Source organism: Fusarium sambucinum, chromosome II (genome assembly GCF_050947815.1).
Source record: "Fusarium sambucinum isolate potato_lamoka chromosome II, whole genome shotgun sequence".
Taxonomy (NCBI): domain Eukaryota; kingdom Fungi; phylum Ascomycota; class Sordariomycetes; order Hypocreales; family Nectriaceae; genus Fusarium; species Fusarium sambucinum.
In genome coordinates this window covers 5,397,009-5,424,091 of record NC_139293.1, presented here as the reverse complement: position 1 = coordinate 5,424,091, position 27,083 = coordinate 5,397,009, and the positions used below count along the sequence as shown (strand labels likewise).

The window sequence follows — 27,083 nt, the reverse complement described above, 5'->3', positions numbered from 1 at the left end:
TACTACCTACAATATAAAAAGAGCTGAAAAGCCCCGATCCTCCTGCTTTAGTCAATATTGGGACCTGAGATGGTAGTGATCTTCATACCTAAGTAGTGGTACACGCCATCGACGCCATCGTGCGGGGTGTCGCAGATCTGACCAAGAACATGTTGGAATTAACGACGGATATTGAGCATGACGGCTTGTTGCAGAAACATTGAACTCAATCCCTACAGCCGCGGCATCTAGAGAGCAGCACAGAGACAAAGTTTAAGCTATCGAGTAACGCAGCTAGTGCTTATTCAGTAGTCATGACATCAATCATTATCTTGTACATCAATTTCTTAGACATCTATTGCCTTGTTAGACGATAGAACAACGTTAGTCCCTGTCTGGTAAGCCAAATATTAACACGGGCCGCTCCTTAATATTACACCGGAGTGGCTTGTTGCTCGTTCTCGCACGAGCATTTACCTATTATGCAGTCGTAGGCCCCCTCATAGGTATATGTCTGCAATGCCCCTAGAACCCTCACCATTGTAAAAATAGCATCAGCTACAGCAACAATGAGACGCGAGACTGCAACCAAGCCCGAGGTTTTCGGGCCCTCAAAATTACAAGTCAAGTTTCTTGATCCTCTCTCACCCATTTACGCACGATCTCGTTGCGAGCGGTCCAGGCCTCCCAAGCCCATTGAACACAACGGAAGTGCCTATAATCTCGTAGGTGTCAACTCTTGTCGGGAATTAGTCTTGAGAGACCAACGTGCTTTGCACCTCGATATTCGTATCGAATGTTTCCCGGAGCGTGTTGTCGTGTTTGACGGGATTGCATGGCAAGTCGATCGACTCGAAGCTATTCCTCATCCACTAGACTTCACGAGACAACCTAGTCGAATACTTCACCTGAAGAGATACACAAGCTCCGGAGAGGAGCGAGCAGAAGTTGATGAGCCGGACAACTTACGCGTCGTCTTTCCGAGCTCCAAGGGTGAGCATACTTTGGGTCCTATAAAACATGGCATCGTACGCATGATCTCGACTGCCTCTCGCCGAAGGATCGTTAAACCCTTGGATCCAGGAAGTCCGTTCGAAGCACGACTGCGCGGTCGTGAACTATATGGACCTTTCCGAATCGGTGTCAAGAAGAACGGTCAGCTGATAGCCAAAAGCGTCCGTGGCAGCGACTGTCTCGTCAGGTTCGCGGTTGAACCCCATGAGATTGCACCATCCTACGTGCGAGTCAACTGCCCAGACTTTGGCGGGTATTTCGATATCGATTCTTTCCTGTTCTACGAAGACAAACTTCGCTGCCGGGCGACGAGTGTCAAGGCTATCCAAGCTATGCGACTCACTAGCGATCGAGCCCCTATGTTTGGGACTCTGAGTTCAGGACCAGTACCTCTCCTCACTAATGGGCTGGAGCATCTCGAGGTGTTTCAGAAGTTTATTCGTGATAACATGCATCGAAACCATGATCAGAAAAGACTGCGGCAGTTGACGGTTCTGAACTTGTCCATGTGCGACCAGGGCGATGCAAAGATTGTGATGGATGCTCTCATCGACTTTCGAAAACATAATCTTGATGCTACGATGTCAATCGTTGTGTCAAAGCTAGGATCAACGGCATATCTCGACACGCCAGAGTACCAAGAATACATCAAGCTTCTTGAAGAAAACAGCATCTACGTCGACATGTTTACTGGAGTTGAAGGACCAACGCGACAAGTCGTCCACGCTAAAGCGATAGTAATTGATGATCGAACTCTTTTTAGTACAGGAGCTATCATGGACACCAAGCCCATTGACAAAGCCGACTTTTCCATCGAACTTCCACCTATGGCCTCCAAGGCCTTCCAGGCATATATGCAGGATGCAGTCCTGGGTGGCGCAAGTGATGAACGACGAGCGCAACTTGCAGCGCGACTAGCCGGTCTCGGAGTAATAATCAATGATCCCATCGCCAGCTTGACGTATATCAGTCGCGCACAACAGACTTTACTTCGTGGAGCACGTCAGGATCTGCTGGTTAGTGTCTCCGAACGCGTTGACCCCAAGATCACCAAGCTCCTTGTTCGACGCGCAGCAAACGGTGTGGTAGTAACGATTCAGGTCCGTGAGATAGACAAGGTTTCTGCTACGATTCTCACGCAGGCGATGCGGCGCTATGAGAAACGTATAACCGTGGAAGACGTAAGCTGCTGGGAACCGAGACCACATTACAATGCTATAATTGCAGATGGAAATCTAGCATATTTAGGGACGTCGTACTTTTGGCCGACACAAAGAAACATGATTCACCAGGGTAGATCGCTTGAGAATGGAGTTCTACTGAATGGTGATGCCGCGAGAGCGTTGAGAAGGCATTTGGATGAGCTGAAAGACCGAGTTTACAGTCACTAGGCGGAAGGATCAGCACTTGGCAGTCAGCCGGAAAGATAGCTTCTTAGAATAGAATCCCTTATCTCATACCTAGTCAGTTCACTCGTGGAATCCTTCCATTTTTGGTTGTATGGTAACCCCGCGCCTCTCCCCGCTCATAAAGCCGATGATGGCCGATACCGGCTTCAACAAGACACCAACTCAACTCAACTCCTCTCCCTGTCATCATTTTTTCCACTCTCAACGCCATTTCCAACAGAAAGAAATAATATTATTCAAAATGTCTTTCACAGTTCTATCAGACAAAAACGTCAACCATATTCTTGACACGTTAGCGTCGTCAGAGGTCATTGAGTTAGCCAATGCCCTGGAGAAAGCTCTCATCCAATACTCATGTAACAACGAGCAACAATACCAGCCTCATCGTGCTGTTGTCGACCGTGATGGACAAGTCAGTCTATTTATGCCCGGAACTACGGATCAGTTGCTCGGCGTCAAGATCGTCGGCATTACTCCAAGCGAGAAGCTGAAGCCTTCAGAAGCCGGCCTCAAGAGTGTTTTGACGCTATGCGACGCCAGAGGCCATGCCATAGGTACTTTGAATGCAGCGGCTCTAACCGCCTTCCGAACCGCCCTGGGCTCAATGCTTCCCTATCGATCCAGACGCAAGACAGAAAACATTGTTGTGTTTGGAGCAGGAGCACAAGCTATGTGGCATATCAGGTTGGCACTACTGCTGAAGGAGAAAGACATCAAGTCGGTGACTATTGTGAACCGTTCTGCTGAGAGAGCTCAGCAATTGGTTGAGTCTCTCAAGGGAAACAAGCAATCTCCATGGCCTACACACATCAGCTTGGAGGTTTTCGACTCCAAGAATGACCTCGAGTCTCTAGTCGTCGATGCGGATGTCTTGTTCTTCACGACACCCAGTACTCAACCTGTGTTTCCTGCATCTTACCTCACATCGGAGAAAGCTAGAAGCAAAACTCGCTACCTTGCAGCAATTGGCTCATACCGTCTTGACATGCAAGAAATTGATCCCGAGCTACTCAAAACCGTCATCAACCCGTCAGGTCCTTTCGCCGACGTTGGATATCGTGGTTCCGTAGCTGTTGACAGCCGTGACGGATGTCTACAGGAAGCTGGAGAACTGGTCAAGGCTGAGATACCTACGGATAAGATGCTCGAGATTGGTCAACTGTTCCAAACGAAGAATACAGAAAACCCAGATGATCTTAACAAATGGCTTGAAGATGGGTTTGTCATTTACAAGAGTGTTGGCACAGGTGTCATGGATTTGGCAATCGGCAAGGAGCTACTTCGGTTGGCCAAGGTGAAGAATGTTGGTTTGACTGCTGAAGACTTTTGAGCACACAATGTTCAGAGTAAGAATTTTCTACTATTATTAATCTAGTTTTATTATAAATGGATAAAAGTCCAGATACAATCAGCACCTCAGGCAAATGACCATTGTGTGCGCTTAAAGGAAAGCGAGGGCAGCGACGCCGACAGCACCAAGGAGACCAAGTGCCTGTCTACCAGAGACGTGGCCAGCTCCGTTGACAATAACGTTGGTCTCAGTAGGCTCGGGCTTTTCGGTTTCGCCACCAGTAGGCTCGATGGGCTCGGTGGGCTTCTCGACTTCGGTAGACTTGGCGGTCTCGGTGGGCTTCATGGTAGAAGCGAGAGTGGTAGCAGAAGAGCAAGCTGTAGGAGGGACGAAGTTGCCTTGGTCGTCGTAGGGGTAGTAGCCGACACAGGTAGCAAACTCGGCAGCGCAGGTAGCCTGGTTGGCATCGGGTGCAACACCGCAGTCGTCGCGAGCCTTCTGGCACTTGGCAAGGCAGTCGTCGGTAGGGACCGGAGGAGCAACCTGAGTGCCAGTGGCAGATGAGACTGGGGGAGCGGGCATACCAGTTGCAGTTGAGATGGGAGGAGGGGGAGGGATGGAGTCGGTGGCAGTTGGGTAGATAGGAGAAGTGAAAGCGACCATAGAGTCAGAGGGAGAGGCGTTTGTGAGCTGGGCAACGCCGAGCATCAAGCCGAAAACGAGAGATCCAGTGTTGGACAACATTTTGAAGAAGAGAATGAACGTGTTCTGACTTGGTAGTAGAAGCGACGGTGGATGGTCAGAATTCGATGAGTGTGTGAGGTCGGCAGCGATAGATCAATCTTATATGTGGACTGTTCTTCGCCCTTTAGCTACGACCCTTCTTGGTGATCGTAACCTCAACAACAAACAGCATTCCTCCCCCGCATACATTTCAGCCACACTGACCCCTTACCACACGATGCTATGTAACACCTCGTATTCAAAGACTGTTGCATGCCAAGGAATCCGAAACACATTCCATATTGCACTAATGATAAGATTGAGACAAGTCAGTCATAGCTGTCTCGGTCATTCTACTGTACATGTAGAATTGTGATTCAATATCGGCGCCATCTTATTTCACTCGTGTCTCAATGTTTCACTTGGTAATCTCCACGTTGTACTCGCCACTTTCCATCCATGGTATCTTTTCCAGAAAGGATTGACAACAAAAGGGGTTAGACGGTGGATATGTCTGGCGGCGGGCATGCAGAGGTTGGTTCGGGATGTTTTGGCAATTCAGCGTAATCGTATTAGCGTCTTGCGGAGAGATGCAATATTTCTCTTCATCCAGTTCATCCATATTTAAAAGAAGAAGCATCTCTCAACGTCTTGATGGAGAGCTATTCGTCTTATCTAATCTACCTGGGTTATCCTCGGGGTACCAGAAAAACTGACCGCTGCAAGTATATCAGACGAAATTAGTGGACCACTTTATGCTCCTTAGACTATAGTTTTAGACTACTTATTTTTATACCCTAAGATTGAGGACGCCAACTTTTCTGCTACTCACTAGTCTAGGTTATCAACAAGGATACTGATCCTTCTGCTTACGCCCCGCCCCTTTATGCAAATGACGTAGCGGGTCTTTACGGAAATTCAGTTGTGATTTAAACTTAATCAAACTTGATATCAACATAAAATGTCTGCCAGCGCTCACTCAGTCGAGAACAATAATGCGGGTGTAGTTGAGGTAGCCTCTGCCTCGGCGACCAACCCTGTTCAAATCATCTTGACGCCTCCAACGCCAATAGTACCCACAACCCCGGATACCATTGACCGCCGTAGCGAAGACACGCACAAGGAGGTTCACCGCTTACCTGATGTATTCGAGGAGAAAGAAGTCGTACCAAAAACAGACTTCTCCGATGAGAAGCAGGTTTATGATGAACGTGGTTCTTATGACGGGAAGGAAGTCTATATACCCAATGTAGGAAAAGAGGTGTATGACGTTGGGGTAGAGAAAGAGATTCATAGCTTAAAGCTTCACGATGGACATGATGAGAAACAAATATACGACCCCAACCACCAGACGCATGGCGTTGATGATGCTGAGAAAGAAGTTCTCTACAATCCCAACAGCACCACCGACCAGCGAAGGCACAGCACCTCAACCGAGTCCACTGAAACATCACAATCACAATCACAAACCAAGGCCAACCCATTCTGCTACAAACGTCACGTCGGCAAATTCAACGCCGCAGTTGACAAGAAGAAGAAGGCATGGTCCACATTCACCAATAACTCCAGCACCGCCATGTCGGAGAAGATAGTCCAGATGGACAAGGGCTGGAAACAACGCGTCGATGTGTTTGAGGAGAGTACCATGGCCAAGATGAGCGCTTTTGATCGAAGTATCAGCGATGGAATTGATCGTGCAGGAAAAGGCTACAATTCAACAGTTTCGAGTTGGAAGGCGGGGGTGATTAATAAGAGGAACCAGAGTGTTAGTAGTATGAAGAGCTTGGGTTCCAAGTGTCAGGTTAGTGGGAAAGGAAGTAAGGAGGTCAAAGAGGAGGCAAAGGAGGACATGGAGAAATAACGATTACTTTTTACCACCAGTCTTGAACATTGCTAAATGCATGTCAAATTCGCTTTTATTTCTTTGTTCAATTGCGTTCATTCTAAAAGACCAAATAGCTCGCATACAATCTCCCTGTTTATGTATGTCTTAATACCATTCGATCCTATCACTCGCTCCGTCCAATTTGGCGTCTTTGTGCAGCCGAATGATTGACTCTTTTGTCCGTTTTGTCATAAGCTTGGGGTACTCAGGCGATGTAACTGGAGGTGCGGGCTGAGTACTATCCTGACGAACCCATGCTACACCGCGCGTCCCATCCACAGCCTTGACAGCATCGCGAAATGCTTCTATATCTGTTTCCTCAAACGCGCCACCTAATACCACGGCCTCAGGAATTTGCGTGTAATTTCCCGACCCAATTTTGTTCGTGTCAGGGTGAGAGGGTGGAGGATTGCCGCGGAGGAGTTCAGGGATAATTAGCTTCCCTGACTCTCCAGGAAGAATGAAGTGGACAACTTGGTACAGTTAGATACAATGAATCTTTCTGTCACGACTGGATCTGACCTTCAATCTCAGGTTTCAATGCCTCAATGACTCTCTGGCCAATAAACCCGGTCTTTCCGCAAAGGATGATAGGGATTGGTGATTGACCGGACATATTGCTAGTTTCCTCTTTTGGCTTAATAGTAAATTATAAGGACGGTTATTCAAATCGCCTTGAGGTGGGACAAGGCGACAACTTATACTTGAAGCTTGGTCGGTCAGCCCTAAATTCTGACGTGATGATCTACTGATGCAAGTTCCTTTAGAGAAGATAAAAGTATGACGATGACCACAACATACTGATGGGTCAATATTTTACAAAGCATGTCTTCGGTTCCAGATATCCGTCCAAACTTATTGACAGCCGACGCAATGTTGAAAGATGTGATTGATAGGTGCGTGATGATGTTCTCAACCTTGTAATATTTCCTTTAACCTCATCAATAAAGATCCAGTGTTCTCTTCAAAGATGCAGAACGTGTTGAGAACTTGTTCTTCTTATCCTCGGCGCTTGTCATTTACGGACTCCTCTTTTTTGTGGTAATTTATTGGTCTACAATACACCCCTGCTACAACATAAGCGCCCAACCCATGCCATCTATTTTTTTGCAATTTTTTTGCAATTTTTAGGCACGATGTTGAACGATCGTTACAACCAACAAGGCGGCTAGAGAGCGGAAGAGCATCCGATTGGATATGCTTACTTATATCATGTTACGGCGCGTAGGACAAACGTGCCAAGCCATTCCCATCATGTTGGTAAGCCCGTGTTGGTCTCCTGTATCACTTTTGAAACGTCGTACTTAATGAAAGGATGGTCACTCTTTCTGACCGTGATATTCATACATTTCTACTATCATCCTACCATGAGCTCGTAGCCTATTCTATCATCCGTCATGGCCTATCCGTATGACCGACAGTTTCGACCTTCTTACACCGACGACAACTCTTCCTCTTCCATTTTCCGAGTCCACAATGGCGCGAACGAGCCCAAGAACACATCCAACATAGAGACGAGGTCTCTTGGCCACGAACAGACAATGGCGAAAGATGATCAGCACAATATACATGGTAGCTGGAAGCGCCATTTTATGCCAGGCACATTGTTTGCAGACATCAGCTTAACACTCCTTCCTGCTGCTATCTTGGGACTGGCCTTGGCCGTCATGTGCTTGGATAAAACAGCTGTTGAGAAGGAGGTGCTTCAGAAATGGGATAATGCCATCACCGTGGTTAGTGTCCTTGTTTTCTCACAAATATTCCTTACATACTAACACATCAACAATTAGATAGCATCGGCTTTCCCAATTTTATTTGCCTCCGTCGCAAGTAGAATGGTCTTCCAGGCCGCCCGCTGGAGGCTCGAAAAAGGTGCAACACTCAACCTTCTCGAACAGTTAATCGGCAGTCGCACCGTCGGCTCGACGCTCATTACACAAATTAGCCTAGGCAGATTCAATATTCTAGGCATCGCTTTGCTCCTCCTTTGGTCCCTTTCGCCACTTGGGTCACAGGCCGCTCTTCGAATGCTGCGAACACGACTTGAACCTGTGTATGCACCATCCAACGTTCTCTATTATACGACGGATGCCTCGTCTGTTTTCAGTAGCTCGACACTCGTCTCCCGCGGTGAGATTGATCAGTATCGGTCGACTCAATCGTTTATGCAGACTATGTACAATTCATTGCTGCTTGCTCCTCCATCGGCTAAGAGTGATGCAATGGACCTGTGGGGGAATGTCAAGATTCCCAGGCTGGAAGTGGACAGCGATAATGACGGAAGTTGGAAGAACGTTTCACGAAACTCAGCACCGGATTCTTACACCTCACTAGTAGGCTTACCTGTCACAAATGTCACCCACGGCAATGTCACATTCTCTCTCGAATCAAGCTACATCGACCTCGACTGCAAAAGATTCAGCTACAACATCTCCGTCATGAAGCAAAAGATGTACGAATGGGACTACTTCGACGGTAACAACAATGGCTCTATCCGGCTTCCCAACGGAACATTCCACGGAATGAATGGAACTACGTTGCAATCAGTATGGAGTGTTGCTGTTGATCGTTTTGTTGATGAGTACTGGAACACCAATGATCGTTGTTCTTCAGTTGGCAAGGAAAGAGACTGCCAGAGTCCCAAACTACTGGTGAACGAAATAGACCTGGACGTAACGCCTGCGCAGCTCGTATTTGAGGCTTCATTCCGAACCTCTCCCAAGCAATATGTTCCATCAATGCGCGTCGAGGCAGTCTGTGATGTACTCCAGCGCTATGTCGAATCTCGCGTCGCTTGTTCGCGGGCCGACTCCTCGTCGCCGCAGAACTGTACTGTCACTCAGCAACGTTGGTCGCGTCAACCTCACGCTCCGGACGGTGTCACTATGCTTTCGTTTCCTGATATCTGGAGCTGGGTAACGCGAGGCCTGCCGGTAGGAATACAAGGTCAAAGCTATGCCGATACTCCGATTCGGTATCTTGATAATCCCACAGTTACAAGCTTTACTGTGGGCGACGAGGAGGAAGAGGGGAAACTACTGAGCAATATCACGGCGAAGCAGTTTGGCCGTCGCCTTTCACAGCTTTTGACCACATATGTCCTCTTAGGTCAGCTGAACCAGTACACGTCGCAAGGAAACAGTGACATAGCTGCCAGGTTCGAGCCAAACGTTACTGTCCCTGTCGATGTCAGTACCCTGAAAGAGGTATACGTTGTGCACTGGTCCTGGATATCCCTATTCACTGCCTGTTGCGCTGTTCTTCTTGTGTGTGGTATCATAGGGACCATCTTTGCTCACTTGGCCTCTGGACCAGAAATTCTGGGATACGCCTCATCTGTGGTGCGTGATTCTAGATATGTGAGCCTTCCGCCCACTGCAGGACAGAAGGAGGCTCTTGAAGTCACAAAAATGATTGGACAACACAGATTTAAGTATGGGTATACGAGTGCTACCTCAGAGGGACGGCCTTTGATGGGAGTTGGGTTGGAGGATCAAATACAAGGGATCAAGTACGAGAAGTAGCATGAGGTAGGGAGCGATTTGTAACGCGCCATCCGAAATACATTGCTTTATAAAGTCTACCAACATCTATTATGTGTCATTAAATTCCCTATTTTTGTTGTAAAATCCAGTTTTGAAGACCCCCGATATTAATCTATAATTGACTCGTGAAAAGTACGTTTGATGTGGCCAGCTTTCTATGCTTTTGCGGCCATAGCCGTTGCTTGTGCTGCTTTTGCAGAATATTTGCAACGCTGTCGAATCGCAGGACCATACTTGAAGAAGATGAAGGGCATAGGTAGGCACGCAAGAGAAAGGAAAGCCGGGACTGTGCTTGCCCACTGTGTGCCCAACTTGTCGTACATCTGCTTTGTAAATAACGGAAACGCTGCGCCAAACATCGATCGCAATACGGCATTTGATGCGAGGACGGAAGCAGCATAAATGGTGTACGAGTCGATGAGGTAGTTGAAGATGCTGTTAAACACAAGGGCCATGCCGAGGCCAAAGGGGACTCCGGCTGCTACTGGCGCCATCCAATGCACGTCAGGGTAAGAGGTCCTGAGTTTGTTAGTCAGATCACTTGCAGACAGGTAACGGCATGCTTACCATGCAAACCAAAACATTCCTACTGGTACACAGATACCTCCAAGCATGCATCCAGGAAGACGATTCTCTGGAGGAACCGGTTCGCCTTTGTACTTTGCGGCTTGCTTCATGTACCAGATATTGACCAGTCCGATAACAGGTATAGCTCCAAGCATGCCGATCGCAACACCAAGGAATGCGAGACCTCCTTTACCAGCACTCCAACCTCGTTCTATTTGGAAGACGACAGGATAGGCGCCGAAAAGGAGGTAAAGCGTGCCGAACAGGATGGCGATATACATAGAGAGGAGGAAAACGATTGGTTCAAGGAAGAGCAGAAGCCATGGTCGGATAAGAGCCTTCTTGAGAACTACGTTCGGAGGATCGGCCTTGCCTTGGTGTTCGTAGATGGACTTGTACACTTTACCTGTCTTTTTTGACAGGACAGCTGCACGGTTACCTAGAATATAAGGCGCGTAAGTTTCGGGGGCGCAGCACATGTCGAGTATCCAGAATACACCGGCGATGATAGCCATCAGGCCCATGACCTGACACTGTTAGCGAGTCTGTGACAGAAGACCAGGAGACAACTTACCCATCGCCATCCTTGGCTCTCAGCAAGGTATCCTCCAATGAATGGGCCCAAAGTTGGTCCAAGAGACGGAGCCAAAGAGAAGAATGCCATAGCAATAGCACGCTCATCAGGTCTAAACACATCAGAGATGACGCCTCCAGCATTCGTTAATGGTGATGAGCCAAACGTTCCGCAGAAGAAGCGCAAGACCAAGAGCGTTGCGATGCCATGATCAGCTGTGCATGCAGCGCTAAAGACAACATACATGCCGTAGCTAATCACAAAGATGATTTGTCGGCCCCAAATTTCGCAAAGAGGTGCCCAAAACAGTGGCCCGACAGCGAAGCCAAGGACGTATAATGAGACACCAGCGGTTACGAGAGTTTGGCTTGCTTCGAAATGGATCATGAGTGGCACGATGGTGCCTGTAAATGTCAGTAAGACATATCCATAAAGACGTGGTGGGCTTACCTGTGTAAGCACTGGAGCTGAAAGCAACAGCGAAAGAAGTGGCAGCAGAGACCATGGTGATAGTCCACTTCAACCACTTGTCCCAATTGAGGGGGTTCCCTGTGTCATCTGGAATCCAGTTGATAACGTAAGGATCTTCGAATGTGCCACATCCTGGATATTCGTGGTTCTCAACGGCCTGGTCAATTCGTGTATTGTCGAAGATTAGATTCACCAGTGATCGTTGTTTCGGTTTCGGGTCTGGAATCTTTTGACGAAGTGTTTCATCGTCGCTGATATCGGTTCTAGAAGCCATTTTGGTAGGATGCTCTGGACTATTCCTCAAGGGGATGTAGCCAAGATGGGAGGTCAAGCCCTTTATAACAAGATGGCCAGATCAAGGGACCCATCGTGTCGGGAAGACCGGTATAAAACATGCGACTTTTCGACATCGGAGCTCTCAATTTGGTTGCACCCTGTCACCTTTCGATCTCTCGGGTGTCAAGGCAAGGGATCAAGATCTACGGGTACGAGGATTAGATGCAGGTTATCCCGGTCCGTCGGACATCGCACGTTGTAACCACCGATGAGTTATAAGGCTATCTCCACCTAAACGTGGGTTTGACAGGTCTTTAAGCATGTTTAGCGCATATAAAGTCAATTCTAGAACTTGGGACTGATAAGCCTTGACCATTGTAATTATTCTGGAAATCTCCGTCGGGCTTTGACGATGAGAACGGTCTCCGATTGTGGATCAGTCACTTTTGTCAGCCCACATTTTCTCTTGTGACAAGAAGAGAGTTCTATAACCGAGGCTCACGTGTTTTATCAGATGCTTTTCAGCTCGATTTGCTGGGATCTATAAATAATTGACAGCGTCTCCTGCATGTGAGTTGTTCCTTTTCACGTCATCGTCGCCAAGATCATGCATATTGTTAAAAGGAAAAGCATGACGGTGAAGCCGGGTTTCCCGTAAGAGGTTTTGCATATGATGGAAATATTTGTCTTGATAGAACGACACTAATCAAGTTATAAATGCGGCATCTGAGATTCAGTATCGTGAAGTCTAGTTTTGGTGTCAAGGTTAGCAGCCTAGTGGATAGCAGAAAGGTTATACTCCCAAGTCTTAGGGTATAAAAATAAATAGTCTAAGAATACTACCCTAAGGGGCATAAAGTGACCTAATAATTTTGTCTCTAATACTCCCAGCGGTCAATTTTTCTACTACCCTGAACAGCTTCTTACTATGGTCATGTGACTAGAGTACCCAAATGTGGCGATAATTACCAATACCAATTGACGTCTACATGACCTTTACATCTATTGAGCAGATAGATCAAGTCGAAGCTTGACCACTATCTTTGTCTAAAAATCCATCTTGTGTGTGTAAGGACCTTTGTAGACACCACTGACTCAATTGGGGGCTTTGCTCATCAAGGTTCACAACTACAAGGTGTCTCCCACCAAGTCACGATTCTCGATCTCTCACCACATCACATTGCACAATATTTATTCAATAAACCATCATGGGAAGGACTGAACCCTCAATAGGTCGACCACCAGCGGCCTTTCGCAAAGATGTACGCTCCAAAAAGGCCAAGGCAACGATCAACAAGGTCATCCCAAGTCTTTTGCCTGGAAATTCCCGCGCTCAGCAAGGAATTAATACGGCGGAATTGATTGCTTTTCAGGACACCCAGGTTGCAAGTAAGCAGCCTGGAAAAGATAATAGAGATGTTGAACCATCAAAAAAAGGAAAATCTGGTCGCCATTCGCAGGACTCCAAGTCTGATGGTCAACCAATTTCACCAGTCACGGATCTCGAACCACCAAGAATCTCTATTCGGGAAGCCGACACACTCACAGCTGCCAGAGACCTTCTTGAGATTGAAACCCCATCAGGTACCAAGGTTGATCTCAAGAATGATCGCGCTCGCGTGGCTATTCTCAATATGGGTTCTCCTCTATCCCCAGGTGGCGGATTCCTCAACGGTGCAAACAGTCAGGAAGAGTCACTTTGCATGCGCACTACGCTATACCCTTCCCTCAAAGATGAATGGTACCGCATACCAGATCTAGCTTCCATCTACACTCCCAACGTGTTGGTCTTCAGAGATGAAGAGGGCGAAGACCTAGACAAGAAGGACCGTTTCTACGTGGACTGTATCACTGCCGCCATGATTCGCACGCCTGAGTATGAGATGGACAGTGACGGAGTTGCAACATACGCGAACAAAAAGGATCGCGAGTTAGCTCAGAACAAAATGAGAGCGGTTATACGAGTTGCTGTGATGAAGAACACTAAGCGCTTGGTTCTTGGAGCTTGGGGTTGTGGTGCACATGGCAATCCAGTCGGTGAAATCGCACGGCTATGGAATGCCGTCCTTATGCCGAAACACGGCAAGTCAAAGGGCACCAAGGAGCGATGGGAGCAGCTTGACGAAGTCGTGTTTGCAATCAAGGATCACAATATGGCCCAGGCATTTGCAGAAGCCTTTGGTGAAGGTCTTGAAAGACTGGACGATGGCGAAGAGGAAGAAGAGGAGGAGGAGGAAGTTGATCTAGATGATGTTAGGAGGAAGGAATTGTTGGGAAAGATTGCAGAATTGGAAACGCGTATTGAAACCGTGGTGAACCCAAAAGTCAAGGAAGGGTTACAAAGTATTCTTGAGGGGCTCGGGAAACAACTTCCCGCCGATGAGGGGGGCTCGATGCAGAGTGGTAAGAAGGATTCTTGATCTACTGTAAATATTTCCATTTGATTGCCTCTACAGGGTACCATGCAGAAGTTAGTCTGGGGCTGTACCGTACCAAGTTAGTGTTGGATATTGTCAAACACGAGTCACCATCGGCAGTTGACTTCCAAGGACCATATTCCGCTATTTGACCAACATACCTCGTCGTTCGACAACCAATCAACAAGCCAGTCAGAAGTTCTTTCACCGAACTAATCTCGCTAGCCCCCGCCGCGGAAGTCATATCCTAGCCTCACCTCCAACCTCGTGGCAATTGTTGAGCCGCAGTGCGGAGGCATTCCCGCAAGGTCGGAGCCGTCTCCGCATTCATGCCCTTTTCGACACTAGTTCTAAACAGAAATGCAACGAGAACTTTTAACTAACATACACGGGATACAGATATCCATTATACTATGGAAGAATTGATATTGTGTTGGGGTCGTTCAAATCGAGCTCTGATCGACAGAACAGGGGCCGTTCGACCGAAGATACAGGCGACCGGGTTCAATTTGCCAGGATGATGTCCAGGGAGCTAGTTTGTTGAGCCTTGAGAATGTGGCTAGCATACTCTGTACATTCACCGTCACTTGGATTTTGGGATCTTTGTCTGCACTGACGGCCAGCTGTTTTCTATGCTCAACACTAGTTTACCGCGGATCGATCCTCGACCTCGGGTCTATTGCTAGGTCGAATATGCCCCGGCATTCAGATGCCGACGACGTTCTCCATGGCGAGATCTACAGGCTGGTCCATTATCCATCCACCATGCATCTTATTTGCATGGATGAAGTGTCGAGACCATGATGTATCCCTGTATCTCCACCCCCAGATTATATTTCTCCACTGTCATGCTAATCCGGGGTAAGGGGAAGCTTATTCTTGTGGGATGCATATATAACAGGTCATTGGAACGATGTGATCCATTTTTCAGTTCCTTCCCTGCCTCACCTCATCTTCTCATCTATCTCCTACCCTTATCCTCTCACCATCTTGACAATACTACGACACTCATAACCCTTTCATCATGTCTCGCAGTCCCAGTGGCAAACTCGAAACCGATCGCGCTGAGATGGAACATATCCAGCCAGCTATGAGCATTCCGCTCTCCCCTGAGCTATTCGAACAGTTATACCTCCAGCCCCAGAACAGAGTGAAGGGCGATCTACGCAAGACGTTTGGCAATCCAACACCAGTTGGTAGGTCTTCGTCAACATCGGAGTAACTCTCGTACTAACATAGGCAGCGTTGGCCGGCTTCTTACTGTGTACGACGCCAGCGTCTATGTCATTGCTGAACTGGCAGGGCGCAGGTGGATTCGCTGCTGCAGCAGTCGTGTAAGTTCAATAACTTGTCAAACCAAGGCCAGGGACTAATGACCGTTCGCAGTGGTGTCTACTTCGGTATCGGTGGTCTTCTTCTTATCTTGGGAGGACTCGGTGAATGGATTCTCGGTAAGTAACACTTCTACTTGCACCTCTTCAAGTACCTCGCTAACCTTTTGATAGGAAACACGTTCCCGTCCACAATCTTCTTTACGTTCGGTGGCTTCTGGCTAGCCTTCGGTACAACCATCGTCCCTGGTTCTGGCGCGTACAGCACATATTCAACAACCGGTACTGCTGCCGACGGCCTCAACGAACCCTCCTTCTACGCGACTTTTGCCTTCTTCCTCGTTGCAATGGCTATATTGTGCGCTGTGTATTGCGTTGCCAGTATACGTACCAACGTCGCCCTGTTTGCTATCCTTGCCCTTCTTGTCCCATGCTGTAAGTTGCAAATCTTTCCACCAGATATGGATGTGCTGACAATGATGTGTAGTTGGCTGTCTTTCGGCTTCTTTCTTCGCTGTTGCACAGGGACATGCCAGTCGTGCGCTTCAGTACCAGCATGCCGGTGCAGGAATACTCCTCGCGGTTACATTTATCGGCTGGTATATGTTGACTTCAATGCTACTCCTGTCAGTCGATTTCCCAGTCATGTTGCCGCTCGGTGATTTGTCCACCATCATCCGTGGTCGTACCGAGGTGAAGCCAATCAGCAAGGGTGTCTAAAGGGTGCCTTGTGCATTGGTGAGCGCTAGGCAGACCATAAGGAATGCATTCTGATGGGTCTATTGTTATGATCTCATGAAGTTACGAAAGCAGCTGTATGGGGAAGAACCATGTCTGTAGGAGCGCATGTCCTTCTTGGTTTCGGCAATTATTGAAAGAGATATTATATAAGAACGTCTAATAAAGTCCATGAATCGCGACGCATCAAGATACAAGTGACAGGTAGTGGGATTTACATCAAAGGCTTCAAAGTACCACTCAATGTCTCATTCATCTTATCTATGTATTGATCCGTCCCAGGCAGCTCCGTTGTAGCATGATCTTTGTACCTAGATATGTGTCAAAACAGGCCGATCTGAAACCGGGTTGAGAATTTCGCACAATGGGTTATTACAGTGTTACCAGAGCTGACCAAGCGACAATGGTCAATAGATGGCAACCTCTTTTATTCCTCAGTGATACCAGCCAACTGGTTCCTGTGCGATGCAGCCACGCCGATGTCGGCTAAAAAACCTAGAAAGAGTGCAACATGCAGTCTCAATACCGTAGCACAAATGAATAATTATGCGACAGAGCAGTTACCCGGGAGCAAACGGGTCCAGGACAAAAATGAATTAGAATGATTTTTCTAATGAGTTGTGATTTGTTTTGTTACCTGTCACATTCTTGGCCGATCATGCTCATCTTAGACTCTGGTAACCCTCCGGGTATCAGAAAAATTGACCTCTCGAAGCATACAAGACAAAATTAGTAGGTCAGTTTATGCTTCTTAGACTATGGTTCTTAGATTACTTATTTTTGTACCCTAAGACCCAGAACGCTAACTTTTCTGCTATCTACTAGCCTGGAACATCTCATGCAAGCAGATCGCGATTGTGACTTGTGAATGTCTTGAACTGACCGATTTCCTAAATATAATATATGCGTCAATGCATGCAAAGACAAATGAATCATTTATTGATTCCTTTTTACTGTTTGCAATTGTCTCTCTTCAGCTGACATGAATGTGCCGGAAGACTGCCAGCCGAGTCTCGACCAAGCAAACATGCATCCAACTAGGCTGGCCGCCCTCCCTTTTCTCCTCCCGTCCCTGGCTCACTTTCAGCTCCCAACTCCATGACGATCTTGTGTAACGACAGCCAACGCACAACCAAGGCAACTGAGACATTCACAAGCATTACCTACTCGACAGGAAAAACTTTGATGCATTTCGGTGTCTCCGCACGTCTCCGAATGGACCCTTACACAAAAACTAGCAGTCTTTTCCCCAACCTGGTCTAGTTTGATCGATCACTAAACAATTATCCTTACGGCAGGCTCCGTTACGATGGACCAGAGATCTTAGCCCCGCCTCTACTGCAATCCATCCCAAACTCGTCTCTTTCTCCTCCCTTCGTTCTGCAAGCAAACCCCATCGTTGTCATGACGCCCGAAGAATCTCGGAAATCCTCTATCGAGGGCATCGCCCAACCAGAAACTCTGCTGCGCTCTGCCTGCACAGAGTGCCATCGTCGAAAGCAGAAATGCAATCGCCAATGGCCATGCAACAATTGCCAGAAGCGAAAGGTCGCTGATCAGTGTCGTTTCAGGGATGATTCCAAGGTTACATCAGGTGAGGATGCTTGGTCTGCTTCCCTGGAAGTCAAGAGGAAGCGCGACATGCACGGCGATGAGGGGGCCAGTGACGACGATGATGTTGGAGACGTTTTAGAAGCAATTGGCTACAGTCGTCTTCATATGTTGACAAACCTTGATCAAGAAGTAAGTCGACATTTCTTTTCTTTGGCTCGTATACTCACACAACCAAGGCAGGGAGTACCAAGCCTTCTGATCAATATTATCTCGACCCAAAAGACAGCGCTCAACTCAAGCGTGCACTGGATGTATTGCCGCCAAGACACATTGTTGGTAAGATCATCACTATTACTCATCATTCCATCATCATCTCACATTTGCAGGCACCCTGGTTCAAAGCTTTCTCGATGTCGTCAACTTTTACTACTACATTGTCTATCCACCTCACTTCAGCAAGGAGTACGCTCGATGGTGGGATGATTACACCAAAGGTCGGCCATGTGGTGTTCAATGGACATGTCTTCTACTCATGGTCTGCGCATGCTCAGTCCAGCATGTCGAAAGCCAGACAGGTAGCAGAATTGAGAGCGAGCTTGGCACATCTGTCAAAGATCTGACCCAGAAATATCACGATGCTGCTAGAGAGCTCCACAGCGCTATCCCTGTCGGATATGGACATGTCTACACGGTCCAGTACCTACTGCATTCGTGTTACTGGTTCAAGGCCGAAGCACGATTCGCCGAGTGCTGGCAGGTTCTTGGAGCTGTAGTCCGAGAAGCGCAGATGATTAGTGAGTATTTTATGGTGTCCGCCAATGCATAATACTGACCTAGTTAGACCTCCACAAGAAGCCCGTAGACCAGTTACCGGGTTTTGAACTGGAAATGAAGAGACGACTGTGGTGTATTGTGGATTCATGGGACTGGTAAGAGAACATCGCCAACTCAGAAAGTCAGAAATACTTGTACTTACTTCTCAAGGCTGGTTTCTTCGCTATTGGCACGACCAATGCTCATCGACCGCACCGAATGTGATGTTGGTCTACCTTGTCTTACACTGGAAGACTATCCAGCTTCGCCCATGCTGCATCTCAAGCTACAGTCAGAACTTGTCAGCCTGATCTACAAGCGCTTCGGTGGACCAAAGCTCCTTACTGATCCTGCCGACATCAGAGATTACCAAAACATTATGGAGGATTTTATGAAGACGTTCCCACCTGAGTATGCCTTGGATCATCCTAACACGCCTACGAATGAGGACCTGCCATGGATCGCTCTTCATCGTCACTACATGCACACTTGCACTCTCTCTATTGCCCTTGGTCCTTTCAGAGCATTCATGGCCAAGAGTATGAGGCGATCATCAGCCTCCGCTGTCGACCTCGAGTTTCGATTGACAGGTATCGATTACGCCCTTCGCCTGATGGAAGCTGTTCATCGTTTCTTTGAGTACGTGTGGACCAGAGACACTACATTCCACTTCGTACCTTTCTGCATCTTTGATACAGCTGCCCTTCTATGCTCGGTTATCATCCACGCTGAAGACGGCCATATCCCACGTCGCGAAGAAGTGGCCGGTTCTATCGCCAGAGCGTTCGCTACTCTGAAGAAGCTGCGAACTGCCACCAACACGGCCAAAGCTCCCTACGATGTTTTACGACGGCTGATTAAGAAGCTGCCGTCGTCATCTGGAATGCAGGCTGCTGATGCTCACAAGAAGCGACGGTTCGATATGCCGCCCGGTGGCCAAGGCTCTATGCCTGTCGCAGCACCTGTGTCACAGCCAAGTGTGGACGCAAGCCCCGTTGTGCTAGCACCGATGCCTATTCCATCCTCCCAACTAACTCCTGTACAATCTCACTACGAGCCCTACGCCAATCCTGCCCCAGTGGCTCCTGGCAGGATCCAGACGGGAGGACAGCAGTACGTATCGTATCCTCACAATGACACAGACCCGAGATATCAACACTACACGTACACCGCCCCGCCGCACATGCCATCGATTCCTGTAACGGCTGCACCATCTTGGACTGCGGAGGTCAACAGCAGATCTCATATGCAGAATCTCACTGCTGGGCCTCCTCAAATTGACATGGGCTTCCAACAAATCTCTGATGCTGAACTGGGAGATCTTGCCATGTTATGGAATTGGGAGAGTCTGGACCTTGGTTACACCTCGAACCCTATCTATCAGGCAATGTGATTAATCAAGTATTTGTGTTGAAAACTAAGCGGATTGGTTAGATTGGCGCATCTTTGAGGGTGGCTTCCAGTTAGAAGAGTTATATCAATCTAGTTATTTTGGGAAGGAGTATCACTGGGTTAATTGGTTTATGTAGTGCCATTGCTGTGTGCCTCTGTTTTTAATGTAACATCTCTCAATGCATCTTTTTATTTATTTTTATTATTCCAAAACGTGTTGGTAGCTTGTAACTCTTCATGTGTGATTCACAAAACATTAACTATTATTCATAACCAGCTCCGACAAATTCCTTCAAAACATGTGAAATGCCTATCTGATCTTGACTGTGATCTTTCCAGTTTTGACATCGTAGACGTATCCGGTGATGGGAACATCCAACACCAAAGGACTCTTCTTCAGAAATTTGACATCGTCACGAACGCTCTGCTCGAGATCCCCGAAGGGCAAAAACGCAATGTGATCCACGTCTTGGTCGAGATCTTTTCTGACCTTGGCCTTCAGGTCGAGATCAGAAAATGTGAGCATACCACAGTCGGTCTGTTTCTGTTAGTCCAATCTGGAAGTGGAGTAGGTATATGGATGATACGGACATGGTGAACAATGACAATCTCTCTGGTGCCGAGAAGTTGTTGCGAGATGATGATGGAGCGAAGAGCGTCAGCTGCTCGACCGCCTGCGTTGCGAATGACATGTGCTGAGCCGAGCTCAATTCCTAGTATTTGAACTGGATCAAGGCGAGCATCCATACATGCCACTATGGCTACTTTTCTATGGATTGACAGTCAGTCAGAAATTCCATGCTTTTGTTGCTGGTTACGTACCGGGATGGTGGGAGGGCAAGATCACCCTTGTCAAAGTCTGTAGCATACTTCTCATTCGCAGCTTCGTACTCTGGTGTGATTGAAGAGGAATACATCTTGACTGATGATGAAGATGAATTACAGATATTCTCTGGTATTGACCTGGGAATATGTGATGTTCTTATATCAACCAGACTACCCCTGCACTCGCCATGTGCGGGGGTTATGTCGCAATCTGATACGTAGAGACGACGATGGTGAAACGCCAACACAAAATGAAACCGGACTCATACACTGCTTGGCACTCAGGGTCGTTGGAGCTTGCTTCATTTTCCTTAGGCTTCGTCGTATTTTCTTAATATATGGAAAAGATTGACCCATTTACGCGATCAACATTGACGAGCGAGGACTGGAGAGTAACAGGTCAAAATAACTGGAGAAATGCACCACTTGCGAAACGGCTGAATGGTTATATCAAGAGGTGGCTGATCTGGACATAGGTCTGATGTCAGCGCCTCGTTAATGGTCCAGCAGTAGCACATGTTTTGGGTAGTTCAGACATATGTACACCCACTCTTTCAGAGACATTACTGACTAGGCAGATGACTGCCAACCTCGTGGCTGCCACTATACCGTCAAACGGAAACCAAGCTCGGCTCGGGCCGAACTGGACTGTGAGACGATCAAACCAGAGTGTCAAAGCTTCTTCAAGCCGTGTGTCACTCGGCGCATGATGTTTTGTTTATGAGCGTCATCACATAATCATCCCTAAGCTCCCAAATATTTCAATATGCATTTCATCTTGGTATTAAAACTGAAAGAGGTATCATTAATTACAAAATTATAGACCGTGATTTAAACCATCTCGTGTCTCATAAATCTTAACCCCCAATCCGACGCCATTAACCACGATGCTGGGCAGCAAAACTGCTCAGACTCATCGTATCATCATCGCCTGTAAGCTGATCGACTCTCGACTTTGGCCTTGGGGCAGGCTGTACAATAGGCGCATCCCTCCTCATTCCTCGAATAAAAGCTTCGTCAGACTCGTCATCGATCAAAACAACCATCCACACACCCACAGCACCGTTTGATCCAAGAAGAGGTGTGCAATGGATCCAGCGGTTACGACCAGGGTTCGCGGGGGGTGCTTGGCCACCTTCGCCATGGTTCTTGTGGTTCATGTCGGTCTTGGACAACCAGCGGATCTTGGCTGTTAGGCCGTTTCCACCAGCAAAGGCTTGCGTGAGGGTTTCGCGAACACGGTCGGAGCCGCCAATGCGGGAGAGGAATGAGCTTTGCAGCATGCCCGGTACACGGAGAGATGGAGAGGCAAAGAGGATACGCAGGCTAGGGTAAGGGCGGACAAGCAGGTAGTGCTTGTAAACACCACTGAGACGGCCACCAAAACTCATCGCAGCTGTGTCCTGAAGAATCGGGTCTGACAAACGTCTGTTGATAGTTGCATCGTCCTCAAAGACAAATCGCGGCTTGCTCCAGTTCGCAGGTGCTGCATCTGTTTTTCTCAAGTCCTGCTGTCTTGTCCTGTGGAAAGCACCGCCTGATTCACGCACAGTCCTGAGTTCGGTGAGATTAAACATTTCTGCCAAGTCTCTAAAGTCATCCTTCTGCTCTTCCTTTGCTTTGTGAGCGTTCTCACCCGGATAACGCTCATTTTCCGGGTTTTCGCGGTTCAGTAACTTTGATAGCGAGTCCAGTCCTGCACAGTCTGTCACAAGGCCAGACACATCAACCTGTGCACCGAGATGGTAACGAACAACACCACGCGAGTCGTATAGCGGAGACACCATGAGCAGGTTCATGAAAGGTGAGCCATCGCGACGGTAGTTGAGGAATGTTTCGCAGTGATCTTGACCAGCTTTGAGCTTGTCTCGAATTCTTTGAACACTCCATGAGTTGGTTTTGGGACCCTGAAGGAATCGACAGTTGCGGCCCAGAACGTAGTCCATGCCATACTGCGTTGTTCGGTGGAATTCTGTGATAATGTTAGTACTGGCCATCAATTTCGTCGCTGGCTAAACTTACCCTCACTAGCGAATACAATAGGGTTATCGGGCCGTGAAGGATCTGTAAGACAGAATACCTCTGCCAAGCCCTCGGATAGCTCTCGCAGTTGGGGGGCCAAAGTGTCTGTTATTCTTCGCTTGATGGTGATACTGACGGTCTGAATGTAGGTGTGGGTGATGTAAGCTGGTAAATCGTGGTTGGCCATTGCTTGGAAAGCATCAGTCGCTCGTTTTTGCAGAGCAGCATTGACAGTACTAGCAACGGGGTCCATTGTGAAATCATGATCATCAATTTCTTCCAAAGATGCTGTCAAAGAGTTGGCATAATTAATTGCCTTGATCGCCTTGAGGGTATCGAGATAATAAGTCAAAAGTGGCATTGAACCGGGTCGCGATGCGGAAATGAAGTTTGTGAAACGCTGCAATAGTAGGGGATCTTCAAAAATGATCGTGAGATGCTTGGCAGAAAACAACAACTCGGATTGACTCTCGAGAGTGTACTGCTTGCCCATGGCATGCGCCGGCACGACGAGATCGAAAGATGATGGATCATATTCCTCCTCTGTCAATGGTTCAAGACCGTCTCCCTCTGCACCTGCACCCTTTGCTTGCAGCGCGGGGAGATGCGTTGGTACGTAGACGGAAGAAATGGATGAAGCATCTCTTTCTCTTTGCGACCAGACCTCTGTTTCGTGCGATCGGTATGACATTGCGCTTCGCGATGTCGCAGAGGATGATGGTCGAGCGGGTGAAGTTGGATGCGCAGGGATAGGGATAGTTGCGGGTGCGGGTGATGGTATAGGTGCTGGTGCAGGAGCATGGACGTGGGTATAATTCTGGTCGTGGTCGTGGTTGTCATTCAGGGTATGGTTGTGGTTATGGTAGTGTCTTTGACGATGATGACTGTGTGCGGGTGCAGTTGATGTCGATGGCTGTTGCAACAGTCGTGGGTCGAAATCGGCTTTTCCGTCGCCTAAATCTTGTGTCTCAAAGCTGATCTGTTAGCCTATTTTTCCTTTTTTCCATTGCTCTTTTTGTCATGACTGGCCGAGCCAGCTGAGCAAGGTTGGACCTGAGACATAATAACGTACCTCTGCTTCATTGTGACTTGTCGTCTTGGTGTGTGCGATCGTATGGGAATCGGAGGTGGACAGGAATCCATATCGTCGTCGTCTTCGACGAGGTTTAGGTGTGTCTTCTGCATTTTTGGGAATCGTCTATGTTAGTCAAATGGTGGTTATACGAGACGACCTGAACTAAACGATTGATGACGCAGAGACTCTCAAATGAGCAATATGACAGGCAGGTAAACGGAAACTCACGTCTTTAATGGGAAACCAACGAACAGGGCTCTTCACCGAATGGGGTATCCAGTGGAGACGAGGCATTGCACTGAGAGACTGAGCGTACAAAGTTGACCCGTTTGAGAGTACAACGCGGAATGCAATTTGCAAGGGTGAAGTTTACGAGATATTATAGTGGCTGTAGATCTCATTTAATTACCTTTTCATGACGATTGTCTAGTTTGGCCTCGAGTTTTGCCCTTCTCAGGTCCAAAGCAACGCTCAGGTCCCGATCCCGATGATAGGGGAGAAAGACTGAGATCGACGATCGGTGCGTCATCTGCTGTTTAGCAGTAAACGAGTGAGAGTGTCTGGTCGAGGTCCGACCTAATTTAGCGGACTTGCTAGTCTAGTGTGTCCCTGAAGGTAGGGAGCGAAAAAGAAGAAAAAAAAGACCCTCTTGAGATTTGGCTGAGCAGCTGAGTTACATCGACAGGGTAGCTAATGCCTGTAAGATCACGATGCATAATCGAATCGACGAATTGCTTATCACTAAAAATACCATGCTTGGCTCCTTATCCCACTAGACAACGATGCTGGGCAAGCCATCTCGTGTCGTGGCTTGTACATGCCCAATGACCAGAAGTGCTAACAAAGTTAATCACCACTCAAGAGTCAAAGCCCTTTCATATAATGACGTACAGGGCTCGGGCTTTTTTTTCGTGTCTCCATCGCTGTCAGTGTCAGTGTCAGTGCCAGTGCCAGTGTCAATGTCAATGGCATTGTCTAGTATCGCTGCCAATTCTTCTATGGAGCCAAGCTAAAACTTTGTCGACGCTCGGGCTTCTCACTGTTGCGTTAGGCCATCCCGCGTTACATTGCAACTGAGCGCTAGACAACAAGCCATACAACGCCAGAACGCCGCAGGTGAACCAGGGGCCCGGACGAACAGCATCGCTTTCGGAATGGTTACTCGCGTTAAACCTAACCGAACAGTTGCAACTGACAACTATCTCGAATTGAGCTAGATTCAGGACAAACTGGAATGTTGATATAGAGACCGTTGAGGGTCAACGGGCAATCCCACGTTTCTCCCGTTGTGTCTTTTCTTCCATCCATTCAATTAGCCTTCAGCGTCTCATTGAATCCACTATCGAATGAAAAGTTTCAAGGGAATATTGGAGACAGTTGAATTGTTGACCCACTGGCAATAAAAAGCTACCAGCGTACCTGGCTCGGCAGATCTACAATCCGAATATTAGCACTCGAATGAAAAGCTGGAATTCTAATTCAGAAATTACCGATATTACTCTTTCGCTTCAAACATGACATGCATAGATTAACATTCACGTGATTCAGACTCTGATCCTTTCTCATAAACAAACAGACTGATGATGATCGTTGCATCCACGCAATGCGCTGCTCTTTCGTTAATACACGAGATGGTAGTCTGGCCATGACGTGAGTCAGTCAACCCCACAGGATCAGCGGCCTATTGAGTTTGCAAAAGGTCTCGACCTTTGAACAGAGCATGTCGCTAGGAGATTTAGGAAGACGCAAAGACCAGAATCCACTGACACTAGAGGATGATGGCATCACTGGCTGTCAAGCTAAGTCTACACGCTAACTTTGACATCCGTTAGACCAGCTTCTGGACATTTTTGTAATATCTCCGATCGTAAATGTCATATCAACTTGCTCATAAATGACCTTATCATCTAGCAAGAACAATAGGAATCAAAATAATAGAATCAGTATACACGGCCTTGATTCATTAATGCTGATAAGAAAGATCGCGGTACGAGTGGTTCTTCGCTTCACTCGGTCGAGTGTAATTTCGCTGTCTTGGGTTTATTCGTTGCTTCGATGATATGAGCTACTCGATTTTAAGCAAGCCTTGCCCCTACTATTTCCTATTCACAATCTGTAAGCAAATTCGAGGATCGCTCTGGATAGTGTATCCAAGAGTCAGATTTCCACTTCTGCAGCCTTTGTCAAAATCTAAGGGGATATCTGCCATGAAATCCTATCCTACCCATCTAAGAGGTGTTGAATCGTGGCTGCGTTAACAAGCCTCGGGGTATCAGAAAAATTGACCGCTGGAAGCACAAGAGACGAAATTAGTGGGTTTACTTTATGTTCCTTAGTAGACTATAGTTCTTAGACTATTTATTTTTATACCCTAAGACTTAGGACCCTTCCCGGCTGCCAATACAACCTCACTTTGCATACCATCCCAGGTGATCAGTCCTGATTCCTTCTCGAAGCGTAGATTCTTGAGAGAGACCTTGAGGGCCCGCGCAAGGTTCAGCCGCATGCATTGTCGTTCATTATTTTGGCAGAGGAAATCTTCTTGTGATACATCGGGGTCGCAGTATTCTCCCAGCGCCTCGGCAATGGAACCTGGTCGGTTGTGGAAGTGCTCAGGTTTAAAGACAAGCTTGAGATCCTTGAAAAATGGCCCAACAAACTGGTGTGCGCCTGAGATAGATACTAAGGCTCCTCGAATATCAGAAGCCCAGAACGTGGAAGTGGGTATCACTGGGGCATAGGTCTGGCTCGAGATGAACGATCGTACAAGGGCATTAGCAAAGCATCCTGGCATTGAAATATGCTGTAGCCAATCATGTCGAAAGTGATAACTCGTGAGCCCACAAAGTTTGATGTGGTTGAGCAGGAGTAGGGCATAAAGACCTTCACTGCCCTTCTGTGCAGCACGGGTGGCTTTGGGCCAGATGAGCTGGGTGACAGGCATTGAATGAGGCAGCACCAGAATTAAATGATCTGCTGGGATATCAGGCCCTAGGGATTTCAGGACGTGGATTCGGTCAGAATTCAGACAGCCAGGATCAATCTTCATTTGCGCTGGGTACTTGATATTCTCCTCGATATAATGGGCATGAACAAAGCGGAAAGGGTGCATGTACCGAGATATCTTGTTCGCCTCGTGATATCTCTTGTAGTGTGGACAGTAGATGATGAACTGGGCGATA

The 27,083-nt window shown here is 47.7% G+C and overlaps 13 protein-coding genes across 13 annotated transcripts; 7 read left to right on the top strand and 6 right to left on the bottom strand.

Annotated features, from left to right (window-relative positions):
* Positions 1-548: 548 nt before the first annotated feature.
* Positions 549-2,423, top strand: FSST1_008774 (uncharacterized protein; the record flags this gene model as incomplete). Its single annotated transcript, XM_083225687.1, has 2 exons — positions 549-2,174; positions 2,385-2,423. The coding sequence occupies 2 exons, from the start codon at positions 549-551 to the stop codon at positions 2,421-2,423; spliced, it is 1,665 nt and encodes a 554-aa protein (XP_083084735.1).
* A 220-nt stretch (positions 2,424-2,643) lies between these two features.
* Positions 2,644-3,732, top strand: FSST1_008773 (ornithine cyclodeaminase family protein; the record flags this gene model as incomplete). Its single annotated transcript, XM_083225686.1, has 1 exon — positions 2,644-3,732. The coding sequence occupies one exon, from the start codon at positions 2,644-2,646 to the stop codon at positions 3,730-3,732; it is 1,089 nt and encodes a 362-aa protein (XP_083084734.1).
* A 111-nt stretch (positions 3,733-3,843) lies between these two features.
* FSST1_008772 (uncharacterized protein) lies at positions 3,844-4,437 on the bottom strand (the record flags this gene model as incomplete). Its single annotated transcript, XM_083225685.1, has 1 exon — positions 3,844-4,437. The coding sequence occupies one exon, from the start codon at positions 4,435-4,437 to the stop codon at positions 3,844-3,846; it is 594 nt and encodes a 197-aa protein (XP_083084733.1).
* A 940-nt stretch (positions 4,438-5,377) lies between these two features.
* Positions 5,378-6,277, top strand: FSST1_008771 (uncharacterized protein; the record flags this gene model as incomplete). Its single annotated transcript, XM_083225684.1, has 1 exon — positions 5,378-6,277. The coding sequence occupies one exon, from the start codon at positions 5,378-5,380 to the stop codon at positions 6,275-6,277; it is 900 nt and encodes a 299-aa protein (XP_083084732.1).
* Positions 6,278-6,406: 129 nt separating this feature from the next.
* On the bottom strand, positions 6,407-6,917 carry FSST1_008770 (uncharacterized protein; the record flags this gene model as incomplete). Its single annotated transcript, XM_083225683.1, has 2 exons — positions 6,407-6,774; positions 6,824-6,917. The coding sequence occupies 2 exons, from the start codon at positions 6,915-6,917 to the stop codon at positions 6,407-6,409; spliced, it is 462 nt and encodes a 153-aa protein (XP_083084731.1).
* Positions 6,918-7,698: 781 nt separating this feature from the next.
* FSST1_008769 (uncharacterized protein) lies at positions 7,699-9,825 on the top strand (the record flags this gene model as incomplete). The annotated part of the gene is made up of 2 exons (XM_083225682.1): positions 7,699-8,034; positions 8,092-9,825. The coding sequence occupies 2 exons, from the start codon at positions 7,699-7,701 to the stop codon at positions 9,823-9,825; spliced, it is 2,070 nt and encodes a 689-aa protein (XP_083084730.1).
* Positions 9,826-10,001: 176 nt separating this feature from the next.
* On the bottom strand, positions 10,002-11,732 carry FSST1_008768 (major facilitator superfamily domain-containing protein; the record flags this gene model as incomplete). The annotated part of the gene is made up of 4 exons (XM_083225681.1): positions 10,002-10,365; positions 10,414-10,940; positions 10,988-11,391; positions 11,438-11,732. The coding sequence occupies 4 exons, from the start codon at positions 11,730-11,732 to the stop codon at positions 10,002-10,004; spliced, it is 1,590 nt and encodes a 529-aa protein (XP_083084729.1).
* A 1,210-nt stretch (positions 11,733-12,942) lies between these two features.
* On the top strand, positions 12,943-14,154 carry FSST1_008767 (uncharacterized protein; the record flags this gene model as incomplete). The annotated part of the gene is made up of 1 exon (XM_083225680.1): positions 12,943-14,154. The coding sequence occupies one exon, from the start codon at positions 12,943-12,945 to the stop codon at positions 14,152-14,154; it is 1,212 nt and encodes a 403-aa protein (XP_083084728.1).
* A 1,021-nt stretch (positions 14,155-15,175) lies between these two features.
* Positions 15,176-16,202, top strand: FSST1_008766 (GPR1/FUN34/yaaH family-domain-containing protein; the record flags this gene model as incomplete). The annotated part of the gene is made up of 5 exons (XM_083225679.1): positions 15,176-15,347; positions 15,395-15,485; positions 15,538-15,602; positions 15,657-15,917; positions 15,970-16,202. The coding sequence occupies 5 exons, from the start codon at positions 15,176-15,178 to the stop codon at positions 16,200-16,202; spliced, it is 822 nt and encodes a 273-aa protein (XP_083084727.1).
* A 1,422-nt stretch (positions 16,203-17,624) lies between these two features.
* Positions 17,625-19,980, top strand: FSST1_008765 (uncharacterized protein; the record flags this gene model as incomplete). Its single annotated transcript, XM_083225677.1, has 5 exons — positions 17,625-17,963; positions 18,011-18,110; positions 18,161-18,568; positions 18,616-18,703; positions 18,759-19,980. The coding sequence occupies 5 exons, from the start codon at positions 17,625-17,627 to the stop codon at positions 19,978-19,980; spliced, it is 2,157 nt and encodes a 718-aa protein (XP_083084726.1).
* Positions 19,981-20,289: 309 nt separating this feature from the next.
* Positions 20,290-20,896, bottom strand: FSST1_008764 (carbonic anhydrase; the record flags this gene model as incomplete). Its single annotated transcript, XM_083225676.1, has 3 exons — positions 20,290-20,517; positions 20,571-20,748; positions 20,802-20,896. 3 exons carry the CDS (start codon positions 20,894-20,896, stop codon positions 20,290-20,292), a joined length of 501 nt encoding a protein of 166 aa, XP_083084725.1.
* A 786-nt stretch (positions 20,897-21,682) lies between these two features.
* FSST1_008763 (uncharacterized protein) lies at positions 21,683-24,011 on the bottom strand (the record flags this gene model as incomplete). The annotated part of the gene is made up of 3 exons (XM_083225675.1): positions 21,683-22,776; positions 22,827-23,800; positions 23,899-24,011. The coding sequence occupies 3 exons, from the start codon at positions 24,009-24,011 to the stop codon at positions 21,683-21,685; spliced, it is 2,181 nt and encodes a 726-aa protein (XP_083084724.1).
* A 2,261-nt stretch (positions 24,012-26,272) lies between these two features.
* FSST1_008762 (uncharacterized protein) lies at positions 26,273-27,013 on the bottom strand (the record flags this gene model as incomplete). The annotated part of the gene is made up of 1 exon (XM_083225674.1): positions 26,273-27,013. One exon carries the CDS (start codon positions 27,011-27,013, stop codon positions 26,273-26,275), a length of 741 nt encoding a protein of 246 aa, XP_083084723.1.
* Between the last annotated feature and the right edge of the window lie 70 nt (positions 27,014-27,083).